At 57.3% G+C, this 17,915-nt stretch overlaps 2 protein-coding genes across 3 annotated transcripts; both read right to left on the bottom strand.

Moving 5' to 3' along the window:
* Positions 1-2,103: 2,103 nt before the first annotated feature.
* DHODH (dihydroorotate dehydrogenase (quinone)) lies at positions 2,104-6,623 on the bottom strand. Its single transcript, XM_052797434.1, has 9 exons — positions 6,515-6,623; positions 5,915-6,115; positions 5,260-5,459; positions 4,961-5,043; positions 4,230-4,417; positions 3,631-3,744; positions 3,106-3,259; positions 2,873-3,032; positions 2,104-2,741 (listed from the first exon to the last, which is right to left on the bottom strand). The coding sequence occupies exons 1-9, from the start codon at positions 6,530-6,532 to the stop codon at positions 2,687-2,689; spliced, it is 1,173 nt and encodes a 390-aa protein (XP_052653394.1). The 5' UTR covers positions 6,533-6,623; the 3' UTR covers positions 2,104-2,686.
* Positions 6,624-6,912: 289 nt separating this feature from the next.
* On the bottom strand, positions 6,913-17,840 carry IST1 (IST1 factor associated with ESCRT-III). Of its 2 annotated transcripts, XM_052797435.1 has the most exons (10): positions 17,613-17,838; positions 14,479-14,578; positions 13,645-13,825; positions 13,291-13,378; positions 12,886-12,969; positions 12,355-12,465; positions 11,763-11,969; positions 10,562-10,654; positions 9,321-9,366; positions 6,913-8,167 (listed from the first exon to the last, which is right to left on the bottom strand). In XM_052797435.1, the coding sequence occupies exons 2-10, from the start codon at positions 14,564-14,566 to the stop codon at positions 7,968-7,970; spliced, it is 1,098 nt and encodes a 365-aa protein (XP_052653395.1). In that variant the 5' UTR covers positions 14,567-14,578; positions 17,613-17,838; the 3' UTR covers positions 6,913-7,967. The 2 variants fall into 2 exon arrangements, with proteins under 2 accessions (XP_052653395.1, XP_052653396.1); XM_052797436.1 differs by lacking the exon at positions 13,645-13,825 and having other exon boundaries at positions 17,613-17,840.
* Between the last annotated feature and the right edge of the window lie 75 nt (positions 17,841-17,915).

Genomic DNA, 17,915 nt, shown 5'->3' with positions numbered 1-17,915 from the left:
CCTAGAGCAGTCCCTGCGGGGGCACCCGGCAGCCCCACAGGGCCTGGGCAGCCGTCCGTGTGCCGGCAGGCGAAGCCGGCGCACAGGAGCCGAGTCCCATCCCATCCTGTGCCTGGCTCTACCCATAGCCGGGGCGCACCCTGCCAGCCACCCCACAAAGCTGGGGCACAGCGGGCCTCGGCACTGCCAGCGCTCTGGGCAGCACCAGCCCGGCTGGCTGAGGGGTGCAGCCCGTCCCATGCCCGCTCGCTGCAGGCTCTGGTGGACTTCGGCCAAACCGACCTCTTCCCACAAGTACCCACCCTTTCCCGCCCAGCGGGCTCCAGCCCCACGTCCCGGCAGCCCCTGGCCCCTCGGGTGCAGGTTGTTTGTCAGCAGAGGCAAGGGCCCAGCCCAGCCTTACGGGAACTCGTAGCAGCAATCGCTGGCCAGTGCCCAGCTGGATGTGGCTGGCCAGCAGCAAGGGCACGGGGCAGAGCACATCAGCCTGCTCCTACGAGCTGAGTCTGCTTCCAGCAGGAGCACAACTAAGGGGCAGCACGGAAGGGAAGGGACAGGCACCCACCCTCTTATCTACCCCAGGGTGCCAGTGCTGAAGCGAGGCCACCCCAAAACCATGTGGAGCATGTGAGGCCAGCCCTGGCCCTGAGCCATTGATGCCTGGCCTGCCGGGGGTCTCACCAGTGAGCCTCTTGCCCGTCCGTCAGGCTCAGGAGGGACATCTGTGTCTGGTCCCAGGTGCTCCAGAAGGCGGCTTTCCCATCCTGTGCAAGCTTCTTCCCATCTCATGGGGCACCTGTGCCCCTAAACAGCGCAGGGCTTGACATGTCTGGCCCAGCACCGGTCATATGCAACCACAGTCGAAACGCAGAAGGCTAGAGTCCAGCACAGGATGCATCAGGGCTTGGCAGCTCCGATCCATGAACCACGCCAGCACTTAGAAAGGTGCTGTGGCATCTGACGATAGCAGGCTTAGATAGCACCATCCCACTGCAGCAGGCTCGTCCCTCCACAGGAGACTGCCATGTCCTGGCAGGGGGAAAAAAGCAACACATGACTGTGCCTTGGTACCCACTCGGCAGCCTCAAGGTTAGCTCGGACAAAGGGACTGCCTGCAGGAAGGTGGGGGAAGCCGCCCCAGCCCGCTCGTGGGGCACGGACCACAGCCCACGCACTGGGCTATGGCAGCGCAGGACCATGCCTGAGGCCAACGCTGCCAGCGACTGCTGTGGCAGTGCAAGGCACTGAATGTCTCCAAGCCACAGTCACGTATCAGCTGCAGAGCACAGACAAGAGTGCCGTGGGACAACGTGAAACTCAAGCTCGTGCTCCCACAGGCATGACGGCCACATTCAGACCAGGAGAGCGAGAGCCTCCCAGGCCCTCTCCGGAGAAAGTGCCTCAAAACCTTGGCCGATGGACCAGCTCACATCCCTGTTAGAGCAGCAATAAGCACCACCTGCCAGAAGCAGAGAATCTAGGAGATGAAGAGGCTGGTGCAGAGGGCTGCAGAAGCAGGGGAGCAGGCGGGTGACAGCCCTGATGTGAGCTGAGGGCCACTGAGAGCAGGGTCAGCAGTCCCACTCCTCCTGTAAACAAGTTTGTTGAAGTGCTTGTGATGCAATCCTGCTCTGCAGGGTGGATTGCAAGAGGCTGCAGAGGGAACACTGTGTCCAGGTCAAGTTGTGTTGCTCAAGAAAAGCCTGAGATGACCGCAGGGAGTCCGGGGTAAAGTGGCAGTCAATGCCGGAGGCCCCAAAGACAAATCCAACAGCTTCCAGAAGCGTGAACGAACAGGGCTTTTCGATAATAAGCGACAGGGCATAACCGCAGCTGTCTCCAAACATCTGCACACCAGCAGCAAAGGGAGGAAACAGCGCCCAGCACCTCACAAGGGCCCAGCCTCAGGCAGAGGTCTTTGCAAGGGGAGCCCTGGCAAGCTTTGCATGGATCCATCCCAGAGCCCAGCTACCCTGCGGTTTCTACCACCAGGAAAAGATGCACTGACCAGTAACAACATAAAGAGAGCTGATCCTGCTCGGCTGAGGAGAGTCGGGCTGCATCCCTCTGACTCAAGAGGTGTCCCCAAAGCAGCACACAGGACCAGGTGAGCCAAACATTTATTGACACTCAGGCAGGACCCAGGACCTGCAGGTTTGTTACAGGATCATGTGCGGAGAAGGGAGGAGGGCAGGGAGGGCAGACGCTCCTGCAGAGGCTGTGGTGCAGGAGGACCGAGCGCCAGCCAGAGCAGGCAGCATGGGCTGTGGCATCCCCGGCAGAAGGGACACCCAATACACTGCTTGGCCCACAGCTCTGGGCAGTAACACCAGGGAAGGTGTGCTCTCCATGGGGCAGCGCTGCAGCAGGAGGCAGGGCACAGGACTGCAGGGCTGTCCCCTCAGGAGCTTTCCTCACCACCCAGCAGAGCCTTACCCAGCGCTGGTTTCTGCTGGGGACCCCAACCCACAGGAAAGCCAAAATACAGCCCTGGACAGCAGCACCAGTGTGGAGGCCCCCTCCCCTGCTCCCCACCAGTGCAGCCACAGCTTCACCCATCACTGACCCTTCTCGGGGGCTGGGACCAGGACCTCAGCTCAGTCCCAGCCTGCGCAGCACTGGAAGCATCAGACCTGTCCCTGCTTGGCCACGGCTCCTCCTGGCTAGACGTTGGTTCTGTGGCGCATCAGCACCGGTGATCTGCTCCAACTGCCTCCATGACGTTCTTGAACCCCTGCTCCCTAACCAGGGACAGCACGTGACGGCTGGGCTGGCCTGGCACTGCGGCTCAGCCCCGCAGTACCACTGCTCATGCACCAGCACGTGGCTGCCCAGGGGCTCCCTGTGGGGAGGTGCCCAGCCCCTCACTCACCTCAGTAGCTCCTCTAATTCCCGCTTCACTGTCCCCACCACCAGCGGCCCATGGTACACGAGCGCCGTGTACAACTGCACAAGCGAGGCTCCAGCGCGGATCTTCTCCAGGGCATCGCGCCCACTGCTCACCCCACCCACCCCAATGATGGGCACCTGGCCTGTGGGCAGACGCAGGGTCAGGACAGCACGGGCGATGCCAGCACGCACCCCCAAGCCCTGCTCTGCCCCTACCTCGGGTGAGGGAGTACATCTCCCTGATGGTCTGCGTGGAGAGCTCCCGCAGGGGCTTCCCACTGAGGCCCCCAGGCTCTGTGCACTGCCTGCTCCGGAGGCTGCTGGGGCGGCTCACGGTGGTGTTGCTGACAATCAGCCCGTCCACACCTAGCTGAGAGGGGCAGCAGCATCAGGACACAGCTGCCACGAGCAGCCCCCCGCTCTCATCCCCCAGGCTGCCAGGCCCACCCGCCCCCCCCCCCCCCCCCCCAAGCAAGTGCTCCAGCAACGTGCCCGGGGACAAAGCAGCTGCCCCTCACTGCCTGGACCATCCCCAAGGTCTGGGTGATGCACACAGGCCCTCGCAGATTCAGAGCTACCCAGGACACCATCCCTATGGCAGCCAGAGAGCTGCGGGTCTGCCTGTCCCTTCAGAGAGGTGACTTGCCAGGAGCACCATGGTCTTGCCCCTGTGCTGTGCGAGGTGAGGCAGGAGGCACACCAGCCCAGCTCCTCGCCAGTCTCCCCTTCCCACCTCCTCACCTCGCAGACAACACTAGCAACGTCCTGCTTGTTCTGTGCAGTGAGGTCAGGGGCAATCTTCACCAGCACGGCTGGCTTGCGCTCGCAGGGTAGCATGTCCCTCTCCACCAGCACCTGCAGGAGGATGCATGGGGGAACAGAGCAGCGCGTGGTGGGGGAACGCCTCCTGCCCCGGACTGGGGAGACACGTGCACCCATCGCCACAAGGCAGCACAGGGACAGGCCCCGCTCTCCCTACATGGCGCTGCCAACGGGACGGACACGCTACGGCACAGGGCCTGGGGCAAAGGACCCGCACAGGACCGCAGTGACTCCCGATGCTGCGGGGTGGGTGGCTCACTGCCCCCTTGCAGGAGCAGAGCAGAGCACAACACCTCGCTGCTCACGTGCCCTTTGCTGGAGTACAGTGCCCTGGTGAACCCCACGCCAGCAGCTGATCAAGGGGCATCTCGGTGGCTCTGCCCAGCACTCCAGGGAGCCACCACGCTCCTCCCTGTGCTGGGGCAAACCCACCGGCTGGAGCAGAGCAGGCGCTGCTGGGGGATGGGATGCATCCAGTGCTGCAGCTGTAGTCTGGGCTGGCTGTGAGGGTCACCCACCTTGGTCAGCAGGTCCCGCAGCTCAGTCTTGCCCTGCAGGTCCCGCAGCCCTGGGGTGTTTGGGCTGGACACATTCACAACCAGGTAGTCAGCCAAAGGGCCCAGCATCCGGACCCCAGCCACGTAGTCAGCTGCAGCATCAGTAGAGCTCTTGTTCTTGCCCAGGTTGACTCCAAGGGGCATCCCCGCTGGAACACAGACACGGCTGAACCAGGGCAGCAGGACCAACCACCACCCAAGGGGCCAGAGCACCTGACGAGGGAGGCCCCAGGACCAGCTAAATGAAGATGGAGATATGCAGCCCACATGTTTCACGGGGGTGGGCCTGGGACTGTTCTGCAGCCACAGGAGCACCACCACAGTTGCCCTGGTCAGCACCTCCCAGCACCACAGCCTCCAGCCTGGCCACCCAGGAGAGGCTGCCCTCGGAAACTGCCCAGCTGGGGCACTATTGGTTTTGGCTAGTCTCAGCAGACACGTCCTGCCCAAAGCAGCAAGCGGAGCCCTTATCACAGAGAAAATAGCGGGAAAAAGGTGCCTGGTCACAGTCCCAAGGGGAAGAGCCTACAGCCCCAAGAGGGTTCCTGCTGTCGAATTGCACCTCATTCCAGCCAGGGCCCTCCCATGCCTGGAGGTTAGTGTTACACACCTTTCCTGGCCTACAGCTACCCAGGAGACCCCCAAACCCACCCTGCAGACCCCAAGAGCAAAGGCTTATAAGCTTGTCTCACCACTAGTGAGCCTGAGCTGTGTCTCCTGGCGGGCCCGCAGCCTCCGCTCCACTGCGACGTGGCCGTGGCTGTTGAACCCATACCTGCACCAGAACAGACAAGTTCAGGGCTTGCGTCCCCAAGCCCTGAGCAGGACCCAGGAGAAACACGAGGGAGACGTATGGCGTCTGCAGCTCCGCTCAGCACATCCAACCCAAGAGCCACCACAGCACGGACCACAGAGCTGGGACCACCCAAAGGTGCTCCCTCTGGGTAGACAGCCTGCGGGACGCCGCAGAGCAGCCACCCTCAGATCCCACCTGTTAATGACCGCCTCGTCCTCCGCCAGCCGGAAGACCCTGGGTCTGGGGTTCCCCTCCTGGGGCTCGGGTGTGACAGTCCCTACTTCCACAAAGCCAAAACCCATCTTGTACAGCCCATCCACAGCCTCGCCATGCTTGTCGAAGCCAGCCGCCAGACCCACCGGGTTGCGGAACCGCTGCCCGAGGACTCGAACCTCCTGCGGGGCAGGGGCTGGGTCAGACACGGGCAGCCGGGAGGGCCAGAGCCCACCGACACCAGGAGCCGCAGCCAGGGCCTCGCTCCGGCCCCCCCAGAAGCAGCCCCGGCCCCCTCCCCTCCATTCCCTCTGCCCCACAGGGTGCCCTCATTGGGTGCCTGTCCCGGGGGACCCACGGCTCCTGCCGGGACCATCTCCTGGACCCGGGGCTGCCCTGGGAGCCCTGCTGGGCACCTCCGCTGTCTGCCAGAGCTCATCGCCCCCCCCCCCCGCGGACCACCACAGCCGCCCCCCGGGACCCTCCCGCCCGCCCACCCCGCCGGGCCCTACGATGCCCCCACCGCCCCCCACGCCCTGGCCGCCCCCTCCGGCCACACACCCCCTCCCCCGCCCCGGTCCCTGAACCACCCCCTCGGCCACCCCAGCCCCGGCCTCCCCCCGCCACAGAGCCGCACCAGCACGGGGCCGTCGGGACGGGCAGGTGGCAGCAGCCCGAGGGCGGCGGCGCGCAGGGCCAGGCCGTGGGCGGCCTCGGGGGGCAGGACGCGGAGCGCGGGCATCGCCGCCGCGTAGAGCCGCTCGTCGCCCGCCGCCAGCGCCGAGCCCAGCAGCAGCCCGCAGCCTCCCAGCGCCGCCGCCAGCGCCCGCAGCCGCCCCTGCGGGAGGCCGTCAGCAGCGAGACCGCCCTGCCCGCCCCCCGTACCGGCAGCCCGCCCCGGCACGGCAGCCCGCCCGCCCCAGTACCCGTACCGGCACCCCGCCCCGGCACGGCAGCCCGCCCCCCCGTCGGTACCGCCCCCGGCACTCCGCCCCGCCTGCATCCCATACCGGTCCCCCTCCTCATCCCATGCCGCCCCGGCAGCGCCCCCATCCCTTCCCGTCCCCCGCCCCGGCACTGCCTGCTCCAGCCCTAGCCGCTCCCGGCCAAGCCCGAGCCCCTGGGGACCCCGTCAGCGCGCCCCGCCCGGCCGGCTCCCGGCTCCCCGGTCCCGTGTCCCGGTCCCTCCCGCCGCCCCCAGGACCCCAGACCGCCGTAGGGCCCGCCGGCGGCTCACGCGCAGCGGCGCCGCCATCTGCTCAGCCCGACACGTGGCGGGATGCTTCCTGGAGCTCGCCCCGATGACTGGCGGAGGCCGGGCTCTCCCAGCCAATAGGGGCGCGGCAGGACTCGGGGCGGGCGGCCGGATCGCGGGACGAAAGGCAAGGGAGGGACCCCCCGCGGGGGCGGGACCTGGAGCGAGACCGCCCTGGCCCCGCCCCCGGGCGGCCACGGGGAGGAGCCCGAGCGGGACCCCGCCCCTGGGCGGCCCCGGCCCCGCCCGGGCTCACGCCAGTCACCTCCTCGGGCTCCGGGGCTTTAGGGACCGGGGCCCAGCCCCAACCGGGCGCCTGCGGCAGAGGGTTCCGTCGCTGTGCGACCCCCACGTGAAAGCATCCCACGGCCCACAGCAGCTCACAAGCCTAGACTTTATTAGGAACCAACCCGTAAGATACAAATCAGCCAAAAACTCCAAAGAAAAGTTGTGTGAAAGGGTTATATACAGCTACATCACGGAGGAGAGCGCAGGTCACCTCCAGCAGCACCCCCGCTCCCTGCACACAGCAGCAGCACCGGCTGCAGCGCTCAGGCCAGGCATCTCCCATCCCCTTGCTCAGGGGTAAGCAAAGTTGCTGCCACATATCCCATCAGAGTCCCTTGACCTCAGCTCTCCATACACGTTAGTGCCCAGTGAGAAAGCAGCTGGTGCAGCCAGCGTGGCTCTGCCAGCCCTCTGCCTGGCCACCTCACCCTCCCGGCGGGCTCAGGTGGAACACACCGCCCAAGAGGAAACCGTACAGTGCCACCCTCCTGCGAGCAGGGAACAGAGCCCCACACTGAGAAGCCAGCAAAGGCCACAGAGGCTGCCTGAGAGCCCAGAGAGGACGTCAGGCAAACTCAAGCACACAGGGCTGGAGCCAGGGAGATGGCAGAAGTGCCAGCGTACTGCACAGCCTCAAGGGCAATGCCACGTCTCCTCATGACTGTATTCCCTGCCCCAATTAGTTAGAAGTCTTACCAAAGGGACTTAATCACCCTTACCGTACAGGCCACAGAGCAGGGAGGGGCAGCTTGTGGATGGTGCTGCCCTTGAGACCATCGGGGGAGAGGAGAAAGCGCCGTCCCGTTCCAGCCTTCACCTCTCTTCTCTGTGGGAGGGGGCACAGAGCCACTGTGGAGGCAGCCAGGAATGCCAGAACACCAAGCACAGCTTTCCTGTAGAGCTACCCAGACCGACAGGGCTGTTCCCTGCTCCAGTCTCACAAGATTCCCCACAGTTCAGCTCCTGGAGCAACAAAGATCGGGAAAGTGGCACCACCTGGTTTAAGTACAGCAGGAAGAGAGCTCAAAAAGAAGAGCGCATTCATTTGAGGTTAATACAGGAAACCAGTTTCAAGGGGAGTCTGTTTCAGAGAGAAGCAGCTGTTACAGCTCCTGCCCCTCATATTGGAGTTACAGCCCAGTCAGCTTTATGTTTTCTTCTTTAGCTCCTCAAATCTCCGAGAAAGATCATCAAAGTCAATGTCTTCAGAGGCAGAAGAGTTGGCACCAGCAGATGCTGTCGGCAGCGTATCTGGCACGGATGGTAATTCAGGCAGCACAAAGTTATCAAAGGTATTGGGAGCTCCAGCTTTTGGTTTAGGAGAAACTTCTGACTTGGGCCCAGGCCCTATTTAGAATAAGAGAAATACCATTTCACTTCATCATCATCACACTCTCACCAGGCCAGAGCCACACAAAAGAAAGGTCATTCTACCAAAAATGCAGTACACCAGTGTATTTTTCTGAACAGGACTCAGTGATCACGCACCTCCAACTGTGTGTAGACTCAATGGGGAAAAACGTTTCAGGTTTATATGGCTGCAAGGGGCTGCTATCCTATGGCTGCACCAGACAGTAGAAGATCCCCCTCCACTGCCCACAGCCCAGCTGCCGGTGGGCTGAAGCTCCCACATGCCTATACTGGCTGGACTGCATCATGGGGATTCAAAAATCCCTGTTTTCTCCATTCCAGCACCTCCTAAAGACACACGGAGGTATCACATGCTGTCACCCAGCTGTCAGTCTGAAGCATACAGCCAGATCCAGCGCACCCATAGGCCTACCTTCTTCAGCACGCACCACCAACACTCCCCAGAGGACTCCATTAGATTGTTAGAAATCCTTGCTGGAGCTGGCAAGCGTCCACTTACTCTAAAAACCCTCTCCACCCTTATCAAGTGCTAGAGATAACAAGTGCTTTCAAAACACACAGAGCAGAATCACACTGTACAAGGCAGTAGAATTTTTTTATGATCCAATTATGATGCATGAAGCATCTCGCAAGCCTTTTACGCAGATGGACCAGGGGATAACAGCTATCTCTACTACTCCTGCTCTGCTGTATGCAGCCTCAACACTGACATCAATATAAACCTATCTACCCTCTCTTAGTGCTTACTTCTTTCATTCTGTTGCTGCAGAACAATATTATTTATGCCATGTAAAAATATATTATCACTTACAGCTGTTGCTTTCTCATTTTATCCTGCAATGCCCTATACTTGGTCTGATGAGGCAGCTTAAGCTGGAGACCCAGTACTGACTACAAAGTCAGACTCCAGTTCTTGAGCTTCCCAGTGGAAGTCTGGCTCCTCCCTGTTTTGAGAGGATACTCTCCATCTCCATCAGAGTCCTCTCCAAACTCAAATCCTGCTCTCAAGATGTGTCAAGTTCTACACATTGTTCCCTACATGGAAAGCTTCCTTCCAGGGACACTAGGATCCCAAGCTAACCACAGCCCCTAACCACCCTAGGTTTCCCAGACCTCTTGACATACTCACCAGCCACCGGCACAGAAGCATCCTTGTCAGCACTAGGCTTGTCAATCTGAAAAAGACTCTAAGTTACTACAGCTTGCTCTCCTACCAGGCACAGAATCACATAGTTGTGTAGGCACTGCTAATGGACAACAGCAGCCACACCCATGCAGAGCAATGCATACCCCACCCCTCCCCAAGAAGGCAGGCAACCCTGGCTTCCAACACACTCAGAAGAATCTGCCTCTCTTCCCAAGAAAAGGAGGCAGTGCTTCGACTTTCCTCTCCCTCTCTTGTCAATCAAAGCTTCCCTGGCCATATTCTGGAACTGGATAAACAGAGCATATCCACTAGGAGATCTGAAATACTTATCAAGGGAGAAGACTGCCCTCTTCATCCACGTAATCACAGCTACTGCTTCGTTTCTTTCATAAACAATAGATAGGTCCTTGTAACCAGCAGCAAGGTACTAAATGACCCATCTCAGGTCTTGGTCCACTTGGAACAAAGGCCCACAGCATGGTCAGTTCTGCTGGTGTAACTCCTCATTCCCTGCGGGCTGCAGTGACATCTATCCTCAACCAGCTAACAACTGCTGCATCGGTGCCTGCATCTCCTGGACTCAAACGCTGCTGTGCAGCTAGTACAAGGTGTTAGCACACGCAGGTGCTTGGCGATGCTCATTCCTACACAGGAAACTGCCAAAACTAGAAGCATGTCGCTGAAAGCAAAATGGGAGGCATGATCATGAACTGCAGCAACAAACACATAGACAAGCATGGAAAGAGAAGACTCCAGCCTCTCCTCCATTGTCCCCAAGGACTGAGAAGTCTGAGAAAGGAAAAGTGTTTAAACATACATCATTTGGGTCAGTCAAAACTGTCATCCAGGCTAACTATGAATTAGTTCAAAAGCCGTAATTTAACAGACTGAAGGTGATAAACCCTTCACATTGCAAAAAACAGAATTTGTGGACTCTACTTGTTAAGCGTTTATCACCATTTTAGCACCGCAGTAAAATAAATCTTGGCTTTCCTTTGCAGCCGCAACACACAGCTGAATGAGGAACTTCTCCCCACAAGTCATTCTCCCATCATATGCACTCAGTGATTCACCACACCCATAAGCAACGCCAAGCACCACCCCAAAAGCTCCAAAGGTTGACAGCAGTGTGCTTAATGAACATTTGCCTTTTCTGTGGCTACCACTGCATTCTTTGAGGTTCCCTCTGCTGCCTACAACGGTGATTCAGCTCAGGTACTTACAGACTCATATGTTGGTGGGGCTGCTGGAATTGGTGGTGGATGGATGTTAGTGAAAGGCTGGTAGGTCCCCACTGGCAGGCCATTGAAGTTCTCCTGTACAGAGAGATTAGAGTCATGCACCAGACTACTTACCTGAGAGTGACGATGGGACACAATACACCTACAGCTGCTATGGGAGTCAGAGAAAGTAGTAGTCTAAGATAAATGCAGGGAAGTATCCAACCTGATACAGTTTATACTTACTAGGAAAAGATTCTCAAGTCAGATGTAGTCACCTGCAGCAATCAGACCCAGCAAACAGGACTGTGGGTTATTCTAAAGAACCAGCATGACTAAACACTTCATCTTTCAAGGCATTAGAAGTACCAGGACAAAAAGGGTAATACCCTGCAATAAGCACACCTGAGCCATTTCTCCTGAGTGCAGTATAACAAAACAGGAAGGAGGTCTCTGGCTCACTCGAGGCTTTGTATTACCCTTACTTGTAACACAACAGTGCTTCAAAGACCTAGACTTGGCACAAGTCCTCAACATATTTATGCCTGGGCCAACAGCTGGCTGATGATACTTGACCCAGATTTTCCACAAAAAACACCTCAGTATTGCTGGGACCATATTAAGATTCCAAGCCATCCCACTGTTCTACCACTCTCCAGTCTACACAGACATCCTGTAAATGACTGAATTCAGAGAAGAGGGCTCTTTTCAGCTCCCACCTTCCACTCTCACAACAAATCATCTGCAAGAGCCATTGGCCTAGTCCCCTTCCCTTGCAGGTCTGAAGGCAGTGTGCTTCCACGTTTTTCTGTGCTGTTCCCACCCCACAAAACTCACCTGATTTCCTTGACTGAATCTTGCCACACTACCAGCCTACCAACTTCAAAGTGCAGCTCCAACCCCTGGCCAAAAGCCTGGCAGTCAGAAGACTGCCTCAGGAGTTAAGTCTGGACTCCTCTGTTCCCTGAAGGCAAAGAGGGCTGGCTGGAGAACAGGGGTGAGAACCTCCACAGTCAAGAAACAACATGAAGCTTCAGCTGCACTGCCAACAGTTTCCATCCCATGCAGTCTCACACCAACATGATGGCCTTCTGACACATCAAGCTACCAGGTACAGACACTTCCCAGTCAGCAGGCACAGGGCTAAGCACCACAATCAGAGTCTTCCACAGAAAGAAGGAATGCTCAAAGCAAAGGCACTTACCGGTCCCTTTGGAGGCGGATAGGAGAAGGGCGGATTTGGTGTTGGCATGGGCATAGGCATCATCACTGGCATGGGTACTAGTCCATCATGACCAACCAGTGGGGCTGTAAATCCACCACCTCCTCCCCCTCCATGGCCACCCTTCTTCACATCATCTGTGAATCCCACATCAATTAGATCTGCCTCTCCACCTGCAGGGGCTTCAGCCTGGAGAGGGGGGAAGAATTCTGCTCATCAACACATCTCTATTCTGATCACAGCCCTCTGAAGAGCATTAGATGCAGCATTTGTCACTGGACAAGATGGGACAACACAACAAGGACAGAACAGACAGCAACTACACAGTGATATTAATGGGAATCAAAGGCAACCTGACTACAGCATGACTAACTACAGCCACATGCCATAGGGCTGTGGGAAGGAGCAGGGATCGTGCTATGCTAGAGCTGTCTAGAAGTTACCAAAGCACAACTACCACCCAGTTCACTGCAATGCCACAGCCCTGTGCTCTGAAAGCCTGCAGAGCACTAACAGGACATTACAGCCACTGGAACACAGAAGGGAGCTCCAGACTTGCAGGTGCCTCACTCACCATCACCACTGAGTCAGGCTCATAGGGCACATTGTAGTTCTTGGCAATCTCGATGAGGTATCTCTCCACCAGAATCTTGGGCGGTGCCTCCACGCTCAGCTTGTGCATCAGCTGGAACACAAGGGTGCAGAAACACTCAGCAGGACCGGGGCGGGGCAGTGCAGCACAGCAGAGCGCTATGCCAGCCAGGGCCACCTGCTGCAGGGAGCACAGTGCAGCCTTGGGGAGGCCCTTCCTCCCAGTACGGCACTGCTGCAGAGGACGCTGCTGGCAACCACAGGCCAGGGCTCCATGCGCTCTGCTCCTCTCCATCCACAGCCAGCACAGCAGGGCCCCACCTGCCAGGGACCTCGGCACTATGCTCCCATGCTCCAATGCAGGCAGGCCCCTAGCAGCACAGCTGGCCCATCCTACTCTGCAGTGAGCCACAGGCATCAGCCACTGGCCACAGGAAAAAGAGGCAGAAAGCCACAGCAGGCACCTCTGTTCTGCCAGCTCCAGTTGGCTGCAGCTGTTCCACCAGTTTATTACCCTGTCATTGACTGTCCCAATCTGGTTTGTCCGGCACAGCTTCCCATATTCCTTGCTGTACTTGGCACACAGCTGGTCAGCAACCTGCAGCAGGAAAGAAACTCTGGGAATGTGCACACCTTTGCTTTCCCCCACCACACTCTGCACATCTGCTGTAGCCCCTAGAGCTGCCCACTCCCCCCTCCCCAGGTCGCCCTCATTTCTGCCACTGAGTGCCCCAGCTGAGCAGCCTTAGCCATCCATGATGCTCCAGGGACACCTATAATGGGATGTCCATCGGCAGAGCCCATAAAAACACGTCCTCTGCCTTAAATGACGCAGAGTCCCAGACAAAGGCTTCCACCAGTTTCTGGCAGTGTCACCCCCACCCTGCATACGTAACACTCTTCAAACAACCCTACTCACAATCTTCAACTCAGCCACTTCCGACTGGAGTCGTGGTGCAGCCCAAATCAGCGTAGACACTGCTTCTGCCAGGCCAGAGTCCAGCTCCCTAAGGACAACAGAAGACAATCCTATCTCCACACCAAGCACCTAGTCTTTGCTGCCCTCAATCTGCTTAGCCTGAAAGTCCCAATCCTCCATGCTGGGCTCCAGAGTCTTCCCTGACTGGGGAAGAAAAGGTCTCTGGAGGCCCTAGGACACCAAGACAAACACAGGTGCCCTTCTGTACCCCAGGCCTGCCCCCAGCAGTACCCCTCCCTGAGCCCAGGGGGCCTGGACCCTCTCCCACAGCATACCCTCTAGGCCAGAGCTTACTTCATGGACTGAATCAAGCCAAAGCGGGCTAGCAGCAGATCGCAGTACAGCTCCAGGATCTCCATGGCCTCCACAAGGTAATCTTCACGGATGATGTGCTCCACACGAATCCTGGCACGCTCATCTTTTCCGGCTGCCAGATAATCTGCAATCTCCTTCCTTGCCTTCTGGGCCAACTCAGCTACAGCACATATCCCCAAGGCCAGTCACTGTGCTGGCAAGGGCTGCTGCCTCCGTACCCACCCACAGTCCCCACCACACACAAAGCCATTACAAGCTTTCCTCTCTCCTTCAACGAGCCTCTGCAGGGCAAGACACTCAGCCATGGCTTGGCGGAGCCCTTGTGTCTAGGTCCTAGCACACTAACTCACAGGAGAAAGGAGAGTGGGCTTTTAGCTGCTAGAAACACTCCTACACCTTCAATTTCCCCACAGAGTCAATCAGAACCATGGATCTTATCTGTGTCTGGGCAGGGCAGGACAGCACAAGTGGGGAGAGCCTCCCACAGCACCCAGGAAGTTCCCCGCTATGCTGTGAGCACACCAGGCCCGAGAAAGGCCCCCCAGGGCAAAATGGCATGTCCCTCCGCACCATGCACCCCATAGATTGCACCCTGATACCTGCCAGGAAGGTGCACAGAGGCCACGTTGTGGCCAGCCTGCTCCTCCAGGTACTCGCACACTGGGGCAGACTGCAAGGCCTAGGTCCCTCAGGGAAGAGCAAAAGGCTACTCCATACTCAGCCCATGAAAGTACCCTGACTCCAGAAAAATCTCCTCAAGTCTCCTGAGCCCCAAAAGTATCTTGGGTCACACCTGCCCCCTCAAATACTCACTCTTCTTTTTCTCCAGCAGTTTGAGGCGATTGATGACAAGGCGCAGGTTGACTCGCAAGCGCTCAGCCTTGAACCCAGAGCCCAACATGATAAATGCTTTCTGTGGGAGAAGAGGGGAAGGTCATTGGAACCAAGAGCTGTTGGTCAGAAGGACACCAGTCACTGTTTTACTTGGCGGGGGGGAAAGCCAAACAAGTTCTCCAAACAAAGAGGCACAGGCCTGCTATTCCTGAATCTGGTTATTTACAAATGACTGGACCTACTCATGATTCCCTTTCCCACTTCACAACCCTGCACCTAACCAAGGCCAACAGGGAACAGAAACTTCCTGGATATTCCCATTCTGTCAGACTGAATCTTGACCCCAGAAACAGATGCAAGATGATAAAAAGCTGGAGCTACTCCATAAATAGGAACAGGGTTAGAAAACATATCCTAAAACAAGAAGTTAAAGGCCTGGGTCTATTTAACCTAGGTAAGTGACACTAGCCACTGATGTGAATACTGCAGGACAGTTAAGTTTTAAGAATGTTAGACAAACATCTGCCAGCAGCGGTCTAGGAAAATGTGATTGTGCCTCAATTCAGTAAGCTGAGCTTACTGAGGTGGTATTTTGAGGTTCTATTCGGTCCTAGATTTCTAAGACGCCCAAGTGGAAAAAACCCTCAGATTTCCCAAAAAACAGCATAGCTACTAGAAGACATGCTTTCATTCCCTTACTTCGAAAGGTGAGGGAAGTAAACCAATGCCTCAAGATGCTGTCTGCAACAACTATCACACAGTCAAATCCTCTCTCTCTCTCTGTTACTTCATTGATAAAACCACATTTTTAAAGAAACATGAAAGTCAACTGCAAGAACCAAGCCAGCTTCTGTCCTATTAATATGCAAGTTGTAAAACAGCTGTATCATTAATCCAAGGACATAAAAACTAAGGTTGTAACAGTCCTGTCATCAGAAGGAAAAAGTTGCCATTCCATATTCCCCACACTCTTCCTGCTTACTGAACACATGCTCTGGCACTTCTCCAGTCTCTCATGAGCCAGTTCAACTCATTAGTCCCACAGAAAACTAACTCAGAAGACATTTTATTATGCCAAGAACTATTCACCAAAAAACGCTTCCTTAAGAGCTATCACATAGAAAGACCTTGGCTTGTACCGGAAGGACACATTGGTGCAGACTTTTGGATAGTGATAGCATTTTGCACATAACAAATGGTTTACATAAGATTTATTACTATCTACAGTACATCCAGTTTATTTAACTGGTCTATTCAAGTTATTTCAATGATGCACAGAACAAACCAAGCTCAAAAAACATTGCTACAGAAATATACATGCATGTGTATTCGGTTTGCGTGACAAGGTTTTGGTAGCGGGGGTGGGCAGCAGGGGTGGCTTCTGTAAGAAGCTGCTAGAAGCTTCCCCTATGTCCGATGGAGCCAATGACAGCCGGCTCCAAGACGGACCCGCCGCTGGCCAAGGCCAAGCCTATCACCGACGGTGGTAGCACCTCTGGGAAAACATAGTCAAGAAGGGGAAAAAAAAAAAAAACCCCAAACTAGGCAACAGAAACTGCAGCTGGAGAGAGGAGTGAGAATATGGGAGAGAAAAAACCCTGCAGACCCCAAGGTCAGTGAAGAAGGAGCAGGAGGAGCTGCTCCAGGTGCCAGAGCAGAGATTCCCCTGCAGCCCACGGTGAAGACCATGGTGAGGCAGGCTGTCCCCCTGCAGCCCATGGAGGTCCACGGTGGAGCAGATATCCACCTGCAGCCCATGGAGGATGCCACACCAGAGCAGGGGGATGCCTGAAGGAGGCTGTGACCCCGTGGGAAGCCCATGCTGGAGCAGGCTTCTGGCAGGACCTGTGGCCCCATGGAGACAGGAGCCCACGCTGGAGCAGGTTTGCTGGCAGGACTTGTGACCCCACAGGGGACCCACGCTGGAGCAGGGGAAGAGTGAGGAGACCTCCCCCTGAGAAGGCAGGAGCTGCAGAGACAACATGTGATGAACTGACCCCAACCCCCATCCCCCTGTGCCACTGGGGCAGAGGAGGTAGAGAATTTGGGATTGAAGCTGTGCCCAGGAAGAAGGGAGGGGTGGGGGGAAAGTGTTTTAAGATTTGGTTTTATTTCTCATTACCCTACTCTGATTGGTAATAAATTAAGTTTATTTTCCCCAAGTGAAGTCTGTTTTGCCCATGATGGTAATTAGGGAGTGATCTCTCCCTGTTCTTATCTCGACTCATGAGCCTTTTTGTTATAGTTTCTCTCCCCTGCTGTCCAGCTGAGGGGATGAGTGACAGAGCGGCTTTGGTGGGCACCTGGCATCCAGCCAGGGTCAACCCACCACAGCATGATGCAAGTCTGATGCCATAAAAAGTAAGTTTTGCCCTTCTGTAACTGGAACATACTCCTACAACATTAAAATAACTTCACAGTGCTGCAAGAAACAGTCTCAGCACAAGTTGCAACGTCTCTGTAGAAGCACCTATTAAATAACTATTCTGATTAACAACCTGTTTTAACAGATTAATTCAAAATACAGCCACTAAGTAGCAGCCAGCTCACCAGCCACTCTTTTGCAACCATCCTGCTGTCGTTCCAAAAAGTTTTGTTGCCCCCACTCTCCCGCATAAGCCTCTCAGCCACACTGCTGCAGGAAGACTGATCCAGTTCATCCTTCCTTGCACCTTGCCTTCCCATCCCTTCCTGTAGACGGGCTGCCACTCTGACCAGACCGAAATTAACCTTTACTCGTACAGCAATTAGCCTGCTGCTGGGGCGGTTTCCAGGGGCATTAGCCAGCCGGCGAGACTCGCCCCATAGCTGCCCAACGGCCAGGGCTAGTTCAGAGAAGTGCGCAGGCAGCGCAGGAGGTCCTGGGTTAACCGGCGCAGCTGCACGCCGACGGGCCCGAGAGGGAGAGATCCCTCTCCCTCTCCGCTGCCGTTCCCAGCGAGGCGGCGCCGAGGGAACGTCCCACCGCGCGGGCGGGGTAGGCCCCGGGCCTGCCCTCAGCCCCACCAGCCAGCACTTGGGGCAACGCACCCGCCTCACTACCAGCACCCTCTCGGCCACCGAGCGCGCCCTATCGCCCCCAGCTCGGCCGCCCCAGCCCCAGCCGCACTCACCAGCCGCCCTTCCGCGCAAGCTTCAGGCACTCAAAATGGCGGGCCTCCAGCCGCACCACCTCACCACGTGCGGAGGAATCTACGGCGCCGGCACTCCCCACCCCTTACCCAGGGCACGACCGAGCTCGCTGCGGCAGCTACGGCGGCAAGGCCGCAATACACGCCGGCCGCACCGGCGTCCCGGGAAAGAAGCGGCAGCGGCACAAGCGAGGAGAGCAGCGCCGAGGGACTAAATGACCCAGCGGAGGGATTCGATCGCGCAAGTGCTCAGCGGTACTCCCGATAGGCGCCCGCTGGTACCCG

The sequence above is a fragment of the Harpia harpyja genome, chromosome 9 (assembly GCF_026419915.1).
Source record: "Harpia harpyja isolate bHarHar1 chromosome 9, bHarHar1 primary haplotype, whole genome shotgun sequence".
NCBI lineage: Eukaryota > Metazoa > Chordata > Aves > Accipitriformes > Accipitridae > Harpia > Harpia harpyja.
Note: the sequence above shows the minus strand (reverse complement) of the source record. Positions and strands in the feature narration are given on the sequence as shown.

Coding starts and splice junctions, on each gene's coding strand:
- DHODH (XM_052797434.1), bottom strand. Junction 3,260..3,630: donor TTGCTAGTGTTGTCTGCGAG/GTGAGGAGGTGG, acceptor TGCCCCTCTCAG/CTAGGTGTGGACGGGCTGAT. Junction 2,742..2,872: donor GAATTAGAGGAGCTACTGAG/GTGAGTGAGGGG, acceptor GTCCCTGGTTAG/GGAGCAGGGGTTCAAGAACG.
- IST1 (XM_052797435.1), bottom strand. CDS start 14,566: ATGTTGGGCTCTGGGTTCAAGGCTGAGCGCTTGCGAGTCAACCTGCGC. Junction 13,826..14,478: donor ACTGCTGGAGAAAAAGAAGA/GTGAGTATTTGA, acceptor TATGTGCTGTAG/CTGAGTTGGCCCAGAAGGCA. Junction 12,466..12,885: donor TTGGGACAGTCAATGACAGG/GTAATAAACTGG, acceptor CTTGTGTTCCAG/CTGATGCACAAGCTGAGCGT.